The 16,067-nt window shown below is 37.2% G+C and overlaps 1 protein-coding gene across 12 annotated transcripts in view; it reads right to left on the bottom strand.

Moving 5' to 3' along the window:
• The window catches only part of RGS22 (regulator of G protein signaling 22), a 170,749-nt gene that overhangs the window by 48,585 nt on the left and 106,097 nt on the right, over nt 1-16,067 (bottom strand). For all 12 annotated transcript variants that reach the window (XM_070481398.1, XM_070481396.1, XM_070481395.1 and 9 more), the window contains one exon: nt 389-583. In XM_070481398.1, the coding sequence (XP_070337499.1) occupies nt 389-583 (195 nt within the window). The remainder of the gene's footprint in view (nt 1-388; nt 584-16,067) is intronic.

Genomic DNA, 16,067 nt, shown 5'->3' on the forward strand with positions numbered 1-16,067 from the left:
GGCTTTTTTCCACTAATCAAAATTAAAGCCACTGCTGAGAAATGGCAAGAAGGGACAAAGCCAGTATATTATCATGGCACATTTTGTTGGTTCACAGGAAACCAAAACTCAGATTTCTCTCTGCTGACATATTTGTACAGAGAACTAAAAATGACATTGACGTTAAAAATATCTTTTGTTAGGAGACAATAGGGAAACTGGCAAAAAAATAAAGTTAATAAACACTTTCCCTGCCCCAAATTTGAGCCTGCCCAAATCTTAACTCTGAATCCCTGGCCCAAGTGAGACCCTTGTTGTTGTTTTTCTCTTGTGAGTTAACAATGCTGCTTATCATCAGTCTTGTAGTAAACCTGAATGGTTCACAAACAATTTGTCAGTGCCACAATACCTTTCCATAAGCAACTTGGTCTGATTTTACCATCTGTGTCCAGGGCTCAAGAAGGAGGAGAAGGATGTATTCTTCTGCTGTGTCAAAAAGGTCTTCAAATGGTGGCTGTATTTTCATATAAATTTCTTTTTTCTTTTCCTGTTGGAGTCCAATGTCAAGAGTGGCTGAAGGAGCAATGTATGTGGCAAAAAGATACTAAGGGAGAAAAGAGAGATCGTTATGAGAAACCAGTAATGGTTAGCAGATGCCTCAGCAAAGGCATTTTAAAAAAAGGTAAGAGACGGCAAACAAGCTCAAGTCATTTTTTTCTTGAAGATGTGTAAAACTACTTAAGACAAAGCAATATGTTTATCCAAAAGACTTTGCTTTTCATTTTCTTTTCTATTTCTTCAACAGTAATTAGTCAATTAGCCAGAGGATCTTGCACAAGAGTGTGTGATTTAGATATTCCAATTTTTCTCAGATTACTACTATTTCTATGATTGATTCCAGGTTATATGTCTCCTTTTTTCCTTATGTTCATGACATTTCTAACCCATTTGTGCTACTTTCCAAAGTGGTTTGGAAGGCCCCTTTGGAAACAAGAGGCAAGAACACACTAGACTGAAAACTGACTCTTGTCTTCTAATCTAGAGACCCAACAGACTACCTGCTTTACCTAACTGAGTTGCAGAGTTCTTAAGACTGCTGCTAATTATCCCTTTCTGCTGTAAAAATGTTTCCATCTGGTGTCCAGTGCTATGGAAGAAGGTAAATATAAGAAGGAAATAAGAGTGAATGGAAAGATAGACATGGAACGTACATCTTCCTAGACAAATCTGCATAAATGTCTATTCCATTTTAGTCATTTATCTTATGTCAATAATAGCTAGTTAAATCTGATAAGCAATTTAGTAACATTGTATTTTTAAAATGCTACATCCTGGATATATCATGCCTTGCACATCAGATTTAAATGTAGTTTTACTAAGAATCTCTAATTAATTGCATTTTATTTCTATTTTATTTTTACACTTAGACTTTGGCTCTGATAATGTCCAGACTCAACCCAGGCAGTAGATAGACAGACAGACAGACAGACATAGATTTGTGCCAAATATCAAATAATAGTCTTATGTAAAATAATCTTTTAAAAGTTTTAAAGGGTCCACATTAGTAACATAAGCATTTACTGAGTATCTACTACATCTTAGACACTTGAACAGGTGCTACATATGCAAAGATTAATGAATAAGACCCAGTGCCTGCCCTGAAGAAGCCCATTGGTGGTGACATGGAGATGAAAACTAGTGGTTAAAATACAGTATGATAAGTACTACAAGAGAGGTAGGCTTTACAGATAAGATCTTCAATGATTGCATGTCCATTCTTTTCAAGCTCACCTCCCATTAATCACCTTTTAGTTCCTATTTTCTTTTTCTTTTTGGTGAGGAAGGTTGGGCCCTGAGGTAACATCTGTTGCCAATCTTCCTCCATTTTTTTTCCCTCCCCAAAGCCCCAGTACATAGTTATATATCCCTGTTGCAAGTCATTCTAGTTTCTCCAAGTGGGATGTTGCCACAGCATGGCTTAATGAGCAGTGTGTAGCTCCGCATCTGGGATCCAAACTAGCGAACCCCGGGCTGCTGAAGCAGAACTCACAAACTTAACCACTCGGCCCGGGGATAGCCTCCTAATCACCTTTTAAATGTTATACTCAAATACCAATTTTTCTGTAATGTGCCTAAACCTTGCTGTTTTGCCATTCTATGCTATTGCACATATTGTTCCTTCAATCTGGGATACTCGGCCTACCCCATGCACCTTGTCTGCTTGACAAACTCTGACTTATTCTTTAAAAACCAGTATGGATTCCTCTTCCTCTAGGAAGCCTTCACTCACACGCTCCTCCCAAGATCATACTTTTCTACTGCTATACCTATCATACTATAATGCAATTATGTATTTATGCGTCTTTTCTTCGAGAATGAGGTCCTTGAGGGCAAATATGGCAGTTTATTCACCTGATTCTCCAACTCCTAAAACTATTCTTAGCAGAGAGTAGAAGACACAAGTGTTTATTGAATGTACTGAATTCACAGAAAAAACTCATTTGTGTCTTGGAATGGGGACAGAAAAGGTTCAGAAATCCAAACTCTTCCAAGAGAAGAAAAGTTTCTGCTATCCTTAATCCTTAAACTGAGTCTTTAAAGATAAATTGGAGTCAATCAGGTAAGAGAAGGGAGTTGATGAGAAAGATAGTTCAAGAAGAAGGAAAACATAGGCCAAGGCATAGAGGCCCAAGCAGTTTTTTAACCTATGGAGAGATTCTAGGCTCCAAGTACATAACACTGACTAAAGGAAAGAGGTATAAAAAGAGGATGTTACAAAGGGAGGCAGGCACCAGAGCATAGATATGAGCTTTTATCCTTTGGTAAGGAATCCTAAAGATATATAATGGGGAATCTCTGAGAAGTGACATCAATGGATATGAATTTTAGAAATAAATCAATCTGGCATTAGAAGGGAGAAATGGTTTGAGTAGATCAAGATTTCAAGCAGTTTGGAAATTATTTCAATAGCCAGAGAAGAAATTATATGTCACCTTTATCTCTTGCCTGGTTTTTTGCAACAGCCTTTTAACTGGTCTTTCCAGGCTTCTCTTTGCTTTCTTATTGTCTTTTCCAACCACAGCAAACAGAAAAACTCTTTTGCATATCTCTCGCCTGTTTGAACTCTCCAGTGACTTCCCATCTTGCATAGAATAAAAGCCAAAGTCCTTATAATTACCTATAAGTGGAGTTCTGGGAAGTTTCTCAGTGCTGAGGGGACAAGGATTCTAGTTTAGGACCTGCCTGTGGGGAAGCCCCCATAAACACCCTAGGCTCTCACAACACCCTGAGAGCAGGGGTGGACCAGATCTAGACTCCAGCCTTGAGTCTTTAAAGTGCCAAAGCAAAACAACTGCTAACCTGCAATTCTATACCCAGTGAAAACACCTTCCCAAAATGAAAATGAAATGAAGATGCCATAATCAACAAAACACAGAATTCTTCACCAGTAGACCGGCACTCAATAAATAAAATAAGTAAATTAAAGAGATGTCTTAGACAAAAGCAAGATGCACCAGAGAACAACAGAAAGCATAAATACGTAGGTAAATATTGATTGTAAAACACAATAATAATGAAGAAAGTCAGAGGAAATAGTAAAAGAGCCTAAGATAGAGAAGTCAGAAGAAGAAAGTAAACCTAAGCAGAATAATGCTGTAGAAGCCAAAGGAAGGGTTAAAGACAGAGACAGTAATAAACAGTGTTTATATACATATATATTTATATACAAATGTTTACATATATAAAAACAAAATATACATGTAAAATATACACAATAGTTTTATACATACACGTATACACACACACACACACACACACATATATATATACATATATGTAAAACTAGAAGAGGTCAAGTAAGGTGAAGTTAAAACAACAAAAAAATTGAAGTTATGGGTTGAAGTGCAATTGAAATGATCTACCAGGAGGCTCATTATAGGTAAGAAAGCAAATGAGGTTAAATCAGGGTAGTAATACTATAATATGCAGGCTGGAGTATCACAGAACTAGAGGTAAAGATAAGGGAGGAGGACATGGTTAAAAGGGAGGACTATGAAGTTCAGTATATAATAGGCGCTCAATAAATATTTGTTAAATGGATAAATGGGAGATTTGTAGCCTAAAGTGAAATTATAATCTGAAAGGAGAATTTCAGAGTTCAAAAACTTAAAGCTGAAGTAATTCCAAATTATGAAGGGTTCCAACATATGGCCATCCCCATAGTTAACTTAGGAGAAATGGAGATACGAGACATTGGAATTGGGTAAGTTAAGAAATTCTATAGCATATATGTTATAAGGTTTAGTAGGGTGGTTGTTGAAAAAGCTTTAAGAAGATAAAAGAGAAAAGGTAGGGAAAATTTCATGAGTCATGTATTGAAAATTTCTAGCAAGAAAAAGAGAACTTAAAACGTCTTTAAATAACATTAATGAGGTTAAGGAGAGGGGAAATTAGCAGATGGAACAGAACCTCAAGTTTTGAAGTTGTGAAAGATGAGTCTTGGGGGCCAGCCTGGTGGTGCAGTAGCTAAGTTCTCATGTTTCGCTTCAGTGGCCCAGGGTTCGCCAGTTGGGATCCCAGGTGCGGACCTACGCACTGCTCATCAAGCCATTCTGTGGTAGGTGTCCCACATATAAAGTAGAGGAAGATGGGCACGGATGTTAGCTCAGGGCCACGCTTCCTCAGCAAAAAGAGGAGGATTGGCAGCAGATGTTAGCTCAGGGCTAAGGTGCCCCCCCATGTCCCCCTGCCCCCCCCCCCCGCAAAAAGATAAGTCTTGAACAGCAGCAGAGAATATCTCTTTCTTCCTAAATGTTGTGAAATATGGGAGAAGGGGCATACGTAAGAGCCCTTCTGGATGTTCTATTTAATTAGGTAATCTGAAGCCTGGAAACTTCCTTCCCTAAAGCATAGATAAATAGTCCTCAGGGTAGAATAGTCCAAAGTGAATCATATGCTTACCAAATGATTATATAATATTTAAATTGAAAATTTGCTTTACACACAGTCACACATAGCAAATTTTTCTAACCTTGGGAGTTATTTAGAAGAATGACTTATAAATATAACTAGTCTAACTAGTAAGTCTAACAAGCTAAGATTGTACCAAATTCAAGTCTATTCTTTTTCTAAGTTAGAAGTTTTAAAAAGCGCATTAATTAAAATAATGTCATACTAAGGTAAATTAAGGAACTAGAAATTAAAACGATCGTATTAGCAACATCAAAAAAATCCTAGAATTTGCTTCAATAATTTAAAATTTACCTCAAAAGAAAGTAAATTTGACTCTTCAAATTTCTTAAGTTAAAAATCAGTAAGGAGTCAGGTTATATTTGGGCAGGAATATCTTCTAACGGAAAAATGAAGCAACTGCTTTGTCATTGGGTCGGCTACATTCAAAGCTATAGTTTAAAAAGACGGTGTGCCACATACCAAACTCTTTGTATAGAAATCAGGATGATTCCTTTGATTTAAAAACATGATAACAGTGAGAGGGTAAAGTACAAAAGAACTTGAAATGGTGACTAGAATGACGGTGACAGAAATAATGACTGTCAGCTTTTGGTGGACGTGGAATCTATTCCCTACCCTTTCCCTCTCAGTCTTCCTTCACTCCCCATGTCTTATCTCTAAGATTTACTGCTACCCACAGTCCCATGAGAGACTCTAGATGCTATTGATACGGTCCATCATACGCCATGGTGGACATTTCATGATGCCAGGTTAAAGCCAGACTGCTGTATGTGATTGTATCCAATTGGCTTGAGCTTCTTGCCTGCTGGAATTTTGCTTCATGATTTTCTTCAGAATGAGCTTCACTTCACTTTATCATTAACTACATTGATAGCACAACTTCTTTCTGATCATTACTCTTCATCCTTTTATATCTCTCACCAAGCTTTTCTTTACCCTCAGCACAATCTGCAGCTTCTTTGTGTCCTCTAAATAAATCAGGCACCACCTAGTTTCCCTTACTTTCTTACACAATGAGGACTGAAGACTGTCCATCATTTCACCTACACTCTTATAGACATCCTTAATTCCTTCCTCTTTGATCTTCTGACTTATCAAGGCCCAATTCTGGGCCAGCCTAATCACTCATTCATTTTTCTAACTCTATTCCCAAGCTTTCAACAAAAACTATGATATTTGGCTCCATTATAAACAGATTTAAAAAAAAAAAAAAACTGTCCTCAGCTGTGACTGCAAAGTTTGGCAAGTTTTTGCTTATTTCTGATCAATTCCATCTCCCCATTTCTACACTTTGCCATCCTCTTTAAAGGTCCCACTTGTACCCTTATGCTTCTTCATTTTCAGTAGACTTTCCTTTAGCTCCCAGGAAAAACCACTGGGATGAATGCCCTCAACTTTCATCTCAAGAGCTTTCTTCTAAATCTTTTTCTTTCTCTAAGGTTTCAAAGCAAGATTCCTTCCCAAGGACAAACCATTCATGTGTGCTCCTGACTACATTCCTCCAGAACCTTGTAACATCGGTTATTTCCTTCCTGCCTTGTTTCCTTAATCTACCTTTCCACTGATTCCAATCTCCTTCCTTATGCTACAAAAGTGTTCAAGTGAAGTGCCTCTGTCATTCTAAAATATTTTTTCTGACTGCTTTGTCCACAAACTATCACTCCACTTCTATCTGTCCCTTCTCTATAAATCTTCATACTCACTTTTCACTCGCTCCTCAATATACTGCAATCTGGTCTTCACGCCAATGAAACTAATCTCTAAGATCACTAACAAGCACAGAATCACCAATTCAACAGCTTCTCACCTTAATCTTCATCCTATTGGATTCCTTATGCAGCTTTAACCCTGTTGATTACCCTCTTCTTGACTCTCTCTTCTACCTTCAACACCTTCTCCCGATTCTCTATTTCCATTCTTAAGTTCCTTTGCTGAATCCTTTTCCTCCATTCCCCCTTAAACGGGGATACATTCTACTGTCAATTATATTTTCTTCTCAGTTCACAGTCTTCCAGTTTCTCTCACATGCCAACCACTCTCTCGCAGGGTTTTCACACACTAAACACTCTATGCCTGCTACGTACTCCACCCTTATCCTCTTTCCCCTTTTTGCTGAGCTTACATTCATCCTAAAGGAGTAGGTCTTCCTTGACTCCTAAGTCTGGCTTAGGTATTGTTCTTACATGCTCCCATGGGACCCTGTGCTCATCTGTTTCTCCCACTGGACCATAAGCTCTATGAAGACAGAGAATAGTTCTACTTTATTTATTACTGTATCCCTAGCATATTCTGTTGTTAGTGCTGTCAGGATTCCGACTTCCAGCAACCCTGTGTACAGCAGAGTGGAATCCTGTCTGGTCTTTTTGTGCCATCCTCTCAACTTCCAGTGCTATATCTGACAATGTTCCACTACTATTCATAAGGTTTTCATGGCCACTTTTTTCAGAAGTGGGTGGTCAGATCCTTCTTCCTAGTCTGTCTTAGTCTGGAAGCTCTGCTGAAAGCTGTCCACCATGGGTCACCCTGTCAGTATTTGAAATACCTGTGGCCTAACTTTCAGCATCACAGCAACACACAGCAGCCACAGTAAGACAAGTGACAGACAAGTGCTGTGATTCTCTGACCAGGAAATGAACCTTGGCTATGGCGGTGAGAGCACCAAATCTTAACCACTAGACCACCAGGGCTGGCTATCCCTAGCATACAGCATAATGCTAAATTTAGAATGAATGAATGAAAGACTTCATCCATTCCCAGAGACTTAACAGTCAACTATATGTGGAAAAAACCCAAATATGTTTAGCTTTTGACATGATTTCTCTCCTGAACTCAAAATTGTCACTTCTAACTGCCTACTTGTTACAGCTACATGGATAGCCTATAGACCCTCAAACTCATTGACTCAGTAATATAATGAATTATCTTTTCCTAGCCTCCCAAGCCTCTGCCTTCCTCTTGTTTCCAGATCTCATTAATAGTATGCCATTCACAGCACAATCTTTGACTCTTACCCACTTTCCTTTTTCCTTCCTCCTCAAATGCAAGGAGAAACTTGACAAGAACAAGTATAAAAATATAAGGAGGAAGTAAGCAGCAGCACTTCCATCCCAACAACTATATAATAAAACTCAGTCTTCTGACCAAGTGAGGCCAGACCCTTTCTAGGCTACTGTCTACTACCTTCCTTCCTGATCTCATGCTCTTTCTTTGCTCTATGAAGCCAACAGGGGTTCACACATATTATGTAGCTGCATATCCCATAGTCTTAAGGAGCTATAATTAGGTCCCCATTCTGGTTTAAGCCAACTGTCCTGGCATAATTATTAATAGTGCTCCTTTCTCTCTCAAAAGAGTCTTAGTTCAGATGATAAATTATATGGCCTCGCTATATTTAACTGACACCAGTTAGATAAAATTATGAAGTTTCTCTAAAACAAGACTTCTAGAAGTTCTCAGTACATATTTAAAGCTGAAAATAAAAGAAGAGCAGAAGATACTCCTAGCTAAGAAACATACATTCTCCTAACATGCAATCATATGGATTGAATAGCTGTTATCAAAAGCCAAAATCCCACACCAAGAATATTTTATTTACAACCTGGATTGAAGCTTCACAGATTTCCCTGTGAATAAATGCACTAAATGAAAACCTTAATAGAAATTTAAAAATATTTTCCCTCTTTGATTGCACCTAAATTTAAACATTCCTTTGCCCTCCCACTTTTCTTTGGTGGTGGTACAGGGCTTCCTCACAGCCACTTTATCAGAACATTTTTCATTATCACCTAAGTAATTTCTCTTTGGTCAAGGATCGACCCCCACTATGATAACCAGGATAATCCTTAAGAGCAGTATACTCCCCCCATTTCCCTGATTCTTTACCAGTCTTACTATAAAATCACAGAACTGGAAGCATTAGAAAGGGACTTGAAAGATCATCCTCCCCATGGTGTCTCAAGCCCAAAATATGCACATTTTTTGTCTTCCTTGAGGCCAGGGTCTCTGGTCTCGCTGCTCTTGTCACAGCTCCAGGGTGATAGGGACAAAGGTAGTTAAGGCGGTGAGGAGAAGAAAATTGATTTGATTGTTAATCCTTTATTAGACCCACGGTAAATTTATAGTATGTTCAACTGAATTATGCCATTAAAATCTGAGAATGTCTTTCTAATATGTGTTTCTAATAATCCAGGGACAATCTACAAGTGTATAACTGACAACTGACTATAACAACAAACAGGAGGGGAGGTAATCATATATACGAACCAAAATCAAAAAACTAAACACCTTTAAAATCTTTATAAAGATGATGAAAATCATGTTTAAGCTGATGTAAATTGACTTTAAGATGTAATATAAAGATTAGGCTATATGATAGCCAAATAATACACAGTCTAATTGTGGGTTAGAAACATTGTTTAAGTATCCTGGGTCATTTTCTTTTTTATTGGCCACCCAGTTCTTCCCTTCTAGCCACTGAGTAAATAACAATGTAGCTAATGTTGAATAAAATGCTCCCTTCATATCCCAGTCAGTCACTCTGATTCACATTAAAGCAGAGATTCACTCAGGCACAGCTGTGGCCAACATGATTCCAATTTAAACACTAACCTATGATGCTTTAACAACCCAGCAGGAAAGTTTTTAAGACGGGATACAAGCACTGCCTGTCTGTGATCAGACTGCCTGGCACTGCACACAGCACAGCTCTAACCCCCATCTCTCCTGGAGACACTCAAAGGTTATGTAATCAGGAAATGCACGGTGGGCAGTTTGCCCAGCCCACTCTACACCTGTGCCTGTGACTCACTTTCTTGGCATCTGTATAAGGGAAAAAGAGCAAAGTCTTGAAATTCTGGAAGTTAACTTTCTTGTTTAACTAAACTTTCAAGACCATACGATAGTTAACAAGACTATCAAGAGAAAAAGACGTAGGATGGATACCATGGAGACAGGAGGAAGAACTGAATTGGGAAGTGGAATAGAGAAACAAACTGGGAGAAATGAAGACCAAAAAAAAAAAAGGAGAAAAATAATATTTTGATAAACATTTCGCTCTCTAAGGGATGTTAAGATGATGACCAATATTTAATTTAAATTACTTTTAATACACAGTAGCTTGTTGGAATTATAGGAAAAAAACACAAAAATGTTTCTATGCTTGCCTCTTTAAGGAAATCTCAGATGCTTTATTAGTTAGAGCCAATACCCTGTACACAACAGCTGTATTGCACTACATAGGAAATGGCTCAAATTAAAATATGACATTTCCCAAAGAAAATTATATTTTTTCCAACCCTCAGATATTTTCCACGCAGGATTTCATCATTGCCACTTAACAGTTTTCAAATCATTTTGAAAGTGTACATCAATGAGCATATTCTTGGATGGAAGTGGATCCCAATCTCTTTTCAAATATATCCTAATGCATTCCAGGCTTAGTTTTTTCACATTTTATTCATTCTTATTGATCCTGGAATGTATTGATATTTCCTTACTGCATCATAAAGCCTCGATAAACGTACTTGAAAAAGGAGAATGGTGGGTTTATTGAATTTATTCTTGTTTTTAACAGTGTCAAAAGCAAAAAAATAATGAAATATTTTCCACAGTTGTTTGTGCTATTTAAATTTCTCTTTGTACCAAAGACTAAATGATGACAGCTATGGGGTTAGATTCCAATTATGCTGTAGAAGCACCCAGTAAAGTATTCTCACTGTGCTAAAGGTGAGCACAGTCTCTGGGAAAGCATCTTTTCCATAAGAAGGGGCCATTTGATGAGCTGCAGCTTGATGCTCATCTGTGTTCCAATGAAAACAGGAACAATTTCTGCGTAGCCTTAAAAAGAAAAGTCAAGAATAATACCAAATGTTGTAGCACATGTGTTGATTTGTTATGTTACATTTCAGCTGTTACTTATGTTAATGGAACAGTTTCACATACTTTGTTTTGATGTATTCATTTTAATGATCATGTATATGCATCTTTCTATGATTGCCTGGTAACACTGATTACATGATGTTCTGCTGTCACCACCAGGCCAGGACTGGAAGTAAGAAAGAGAAATGCAAAACTTCAACTTTGGAACTGTGTGACTTAAAATGAGTCCCTCAGTAAACTAGGGACAAAATGTGCCAAAACCCATATACTGTGAGATCTTCATACTAGATTATGGGACGTCTAACAGAGCATATCACCAGGTTAACTGAAATTAGGGACATTTAAAAAGTAGATTTTCAAAATAACTTATTAAAGTATTCCAGAGATTAGGAGAAAACATTCACACTTTAGCATTTGGTGTCATTAGCAAGGCCTCTTTTCCTAGATCCATTATTCCACTGCAATGGTAAAAGAAGGAATTCTAATCGTGTAACTAGTAAGGCTGGAGAAAGATATGTATCTTTCACATTCTTCTAGTAATTGTCCAAGATGCCCGCTTAGAGTATAGGAAATATAAAGCTGTCTGCTGTTGCTATTTTCTTCTATTTATTGGGAAGTAGCATTAGAGTTCTGCCAGATGGACTGACAGGGTGGTATCAACAAAGACCTAGTGGCCCACTGGGAAGAAGACATACCTCATAAAACCCATAACACTATTTCATACACTCTAACGACAAAGAAGAAAAAAGCCTTTGGCTACTGAAATACACCAAGTTTTTTTCATAAGTGCCTTCTTTCAGTTCCTAGTAAACCGTGCAGGACCTGGAGATTCTGGAGCAAAGGTGAGGTGCCTTCTTTGGTAGATGCAAGCAAGGGGTTCATAAGCAGTCTCTAAAGGGTAGGAGAAAAATTTGAAGGTGGAGGGTCAGCTGTCTCCAGCCGTAACATTAGAGAAACAAAATGGAGAAGATCGAATGATAGTTCTCTTGTCATTCTCTCTCTTCCTCCATTACAAGCAATGGTATGCTGGAACCAGCTAGTACCAGCTCACAAGAGCCAATTCATGAATTTTCAGGAATTTTGTGAGCAGGTTGTTAAACTCAGTCATTATCAAAAATTAAATTATATAAACTTACAATTAAATAAATTATATTAAAAACAAAGATCATGAATACTCAAAATTCATCACTTCCTAATGATTTACTGTTATCCATACTCGAGGTTATTTACCTCTACCGGGTCTGTACGGTGAAAATGCTATATGAAGGTGTGCTATTGCACATCTCTTCCCAACTCTGTATTCAGTGACGTCATGTTGGCAGCTTGAAATCCATGGTGAGAGTATTTACACCCAGAGATCAGCAAACCCTACAAATCAGAGCTGCTTTTTTCTCCAGAGAGCTGGTTTTTAAACATCTATCATCACACCACTGATTATAAGGCAAATACATTTCTCTTTTCCTATCATGATCACTAAAGAAAGAGAAATAAAGTAGGAAAAAAGCAAATGACACCAACTAATTCAAATATTTACTGGAGACAAAGCCATGTGCCAGAATATAACAATTCACACCAAAATATGCTAATTTATAACACAGTTCACTTAAATACTGTTTAACAGACATTGTTTCTTAAAATACGAATACAGTAAAGTTCCTTTTAATAGATAAAGCTGAACTACAAGAGGAGGGCACAAGAGCTTTTCTTTGAAATTGTTTATTTATATTCTGTATAGTCTTTATCCAGAAAAGGGCAAAGCTAAACTTCAAATGTTAAATTTAACTTCAGTTTGATCAGTGAATCAGAAGAGGTAAGAGTTTAGTGGGGAAAAACTCGTTAACTTGTCCTCATGAGAAAGTACAAGGAGCAGCTACAAAGAAGAAACATTAAAGCATCATGAGAAATAAAATTGGTATTAATGGATCTTAATGCAGTGTCTGGACCCCAAAGAGACCAAAATCACTTCACAGATCATCTTAAACACAGCAGAACAGATGTCCACTACACTGTAACAACAACAAGGAAACATATTGCTATCCTTGAAGGCAAATAGCAACTTATGTGGGATCTTCTCAACCAGGCTCGACAGGTCTATCCTCAGAATTTATATGAAACAATAAGATGAAACTCTGCTCCAAAAAGCTAAAGGCAGAGTCCCTAGAGGGGTTTATAAGAGGAATATAAATGCCCTGATACAGGACACTTTCAGAAATCACAAAATACTTACTTCAGAAAAAAAAAAAATTCTGTTTTCATAACCATTCACAGCTCTAGCAGACACAGAGCATCATTATCTGAGTTCATATGAGGCAGAAAAAGAAAATAATGAGCAACTTAAAGCAATCCAATGTTTTCTTTTTTCTGCAAAAGGAGGAAAAAATGATGATTTTTAATGACCTCTCATATCCCATTAGGAGCTCAAAAACATTACTCAGGAGCTATGCCGAGAAGGAATAAATTACAGATGGAGCTTTCCACAAATGGATTTTCATGTGAAAGACCTTGGGGCTTTTCAGTTAGGAAATCTTAAAAATGGGATCTAGAGATTGCAACATCCTGATACTGAGAGGCAAACCACTACAGAGATCAACACAAGATCGAGTTGCACAAAAAAGATAACGTGATGACAATCAAACTGAGAATTTCTGGCAATTATTCAGATTCTACTGAGGAAAACTCAATGCAAAAGAAAACCTAAGAAAATGCCAATAGGATAAAAGAATAAAACAAACTTCAATCACTTTGTACAGATTGAAAAATCAGAAGGGAAAACAGAACATGTTAAGTCAAGCCAAAAACAAACCACAAACTCAAGGGACAAAATGGACTAGGCTTAAGACTGACTTTGGCCATTGCTTAAGGTATTTTAAGCAAAACTGATTAATATACGATGGAATAAAATAAACAACTACACAAAAAAGAGTTATTACTAAGCAGTTTAAGGCAATCTAAGGAACAAAAAAGCATTTTATTTTGATAATTTTAGAGCACCTTTTATATGCCACCTCCAGTTCTGAACACACAAGGTATACAACGCAGACTGTCTTCATAGAACTTACAGTCCAGTGGGGGGAAATGGTAAGGGTGAAATTTGATATTAAATATTCATAAAGATGTTTTAAGATATGAAAATGAAAGATTAAACAAGGTGATAGATACTCCTCTTTCTAGAGACAATTAATAAAAAAGCAATGACTTAGAAGTTAAGAGTATAGAGTCTGGAGTCAAAATACTTGGTTCTAATTCCAAGCTCACTAATTGCTAAATGGATGGCCTTAGGAAAGTATTCAGCTTCTCTAAATCTCAGTTTCCTAATCTATAAAATGGGGATAATGCCAATATTTACCTCTTCGGATTTTCAAGAATTAAATAAAATTATCCATGTAAAGTGATCACCACAGAACCTAACAGATAGTAAATATTAAATAACTGTCAGGTATAATGATAAATGTGGTTTAGAGAAGTTCAGATGTACTTTTCTGGAAACAAGAAGATTAAAAGAGGGTATTTAGAGATCATTTTTGGTCCATAAACCTATAATATTCAAAATCTTAAGACTAAATCTGGGCAGCTTGTATAAAAATCAGGAATGGGAGAAATGAATGAATAACTGTAAGCCAGAAAGCTGGCTGCTATATGTGTTCTTCCCAAATCCACTTCACTAGCACACACAACAAAATGGGATGTAAGACAAGAACCTTGCTGATTCTGTGCTCAGTGATTCATTGTGCTTAGAAGTCCAAGCCTGACTGCTACTTGGGACATCTCTCTGGTAACAAAAACAAATAATGTAGCAAAGCCTGAATAATAACTGCCCAGCACACAAGAAACAACCTAATAATGAAGACACTGAATTTTACCATAAAGCTATAAAGAGGTATATGATTCTCCACATTTAATCACTACCCCAACCTCACCCCTCACTCACATCCATTCATCTTTTACGAAACATAGCTTGATTCTTAATGCTGCTGCTGTATAAATAATGAGCTCTGTTAGTGCACCTGAAAATACACCACCAGCCTAGAGAAGGGGCACGTAGCTCGTAGAACTTTAATGAAAATGTCAGGACCACCCTGAAGTATTGAAGTCCTGTAAATGCCAAGCAAGAAGCAGAGCTAAACACTTAAGGTAATGGATGACAGCAAGCAAAGAAAAAAACTAAGATGACTATCAGAAAAATCTTCAACACTGCCCTTCTTATGCCATAAAAAGTTTTTTCAAAGGAATCTGAGGTAACACTCAAGGTTTTGGTTACCTAAAATTAGCTCAGACATCATTGGAAAACATTGTCAGGACAATGCAAATTTTATGAGGAAAGAGCTACGTGGTCTCTTCTTTCTCAGTATTTCTAGAGCCCTCAGGTAGGGCTATGCTGCACAACCTGGTATGCACTTCATTAGCATCCACAATGTGTCTAAGATCACCTAACAGGAAACTGAAATGAGTTAGGGTCAGAGAGGATGAGAAGGATAGCAATAAATAATTGCTGAATGAATACTTTAATGAATTCGGCATTACTATTACATAATTTATGGCTTCCTAAAACCACCAATGCATGGTATAGGTCTGATGACATTTATTGGCTCAGTTTTTGTGTTTCCTTCCTCTCTTGAGAAATTTCACTAACACAAGAGTAAACCAGTGACAGTATTCTAGACCCTGGAGAGATAGGAGTAGTCTTAGATTGACTTATTTGCCATGGAACTCATCAAGTGGTTTCTTTGCAGGAATGTACATAAATAGAAGCAACAAGAGTCTCTCACTAGAGCATTAGGCCAGAATATTTCCAGGTTGTCAAATTACTGGGTGGAGATGTGAAGAGTAAGACACTTTCAAATGTCAAGATTTCATCTACCTATGGTTAAAGATACTGAAAAGATTTGAGATTTAGTCTAAAGTTGTTGATATGAATAAAATAGAACAGTATGATTTTTTTGTTGAAGAGTTGTCATCCAAAAGAGAGAGATTTATTTTGTATTGCTTCACAGGGCAGGAATAAGACCAAAGGATGAAAGCTTTTGGCTTAAAAATGAGGGGGAAAAAGTAGTTCCCTCCCTCCTACAGGTATTTGAAAAGAAGCTGATGATTATTTAAAAAAACAATAACCAACTGTTATCTGCTGGTAAAGAAAGAAGTTATTTAATCTCCAGTTAAGATGCTAGTATCTGGTTTTATTTTAAACATAATTGAAGTAACTCAGTAACTATCTCTCTCCCTGACCAGAGAGTAAGTTC

Source organism: Equus asinus, chromosome 12 (genome assembly GCF_041296235.1).
Source record: "Equus asinus isolate D_3611 breed Donkey chromosome 12, EquAss-T2T_v2, whole genome shotgun sequence".
Classification (NCBI taxonomy): domain Eukaryota; kingdom Metazoa; phylum Chordata; class Mammalia; order Perissodactyla; family Equidae; genus Equus; species Equus asinus.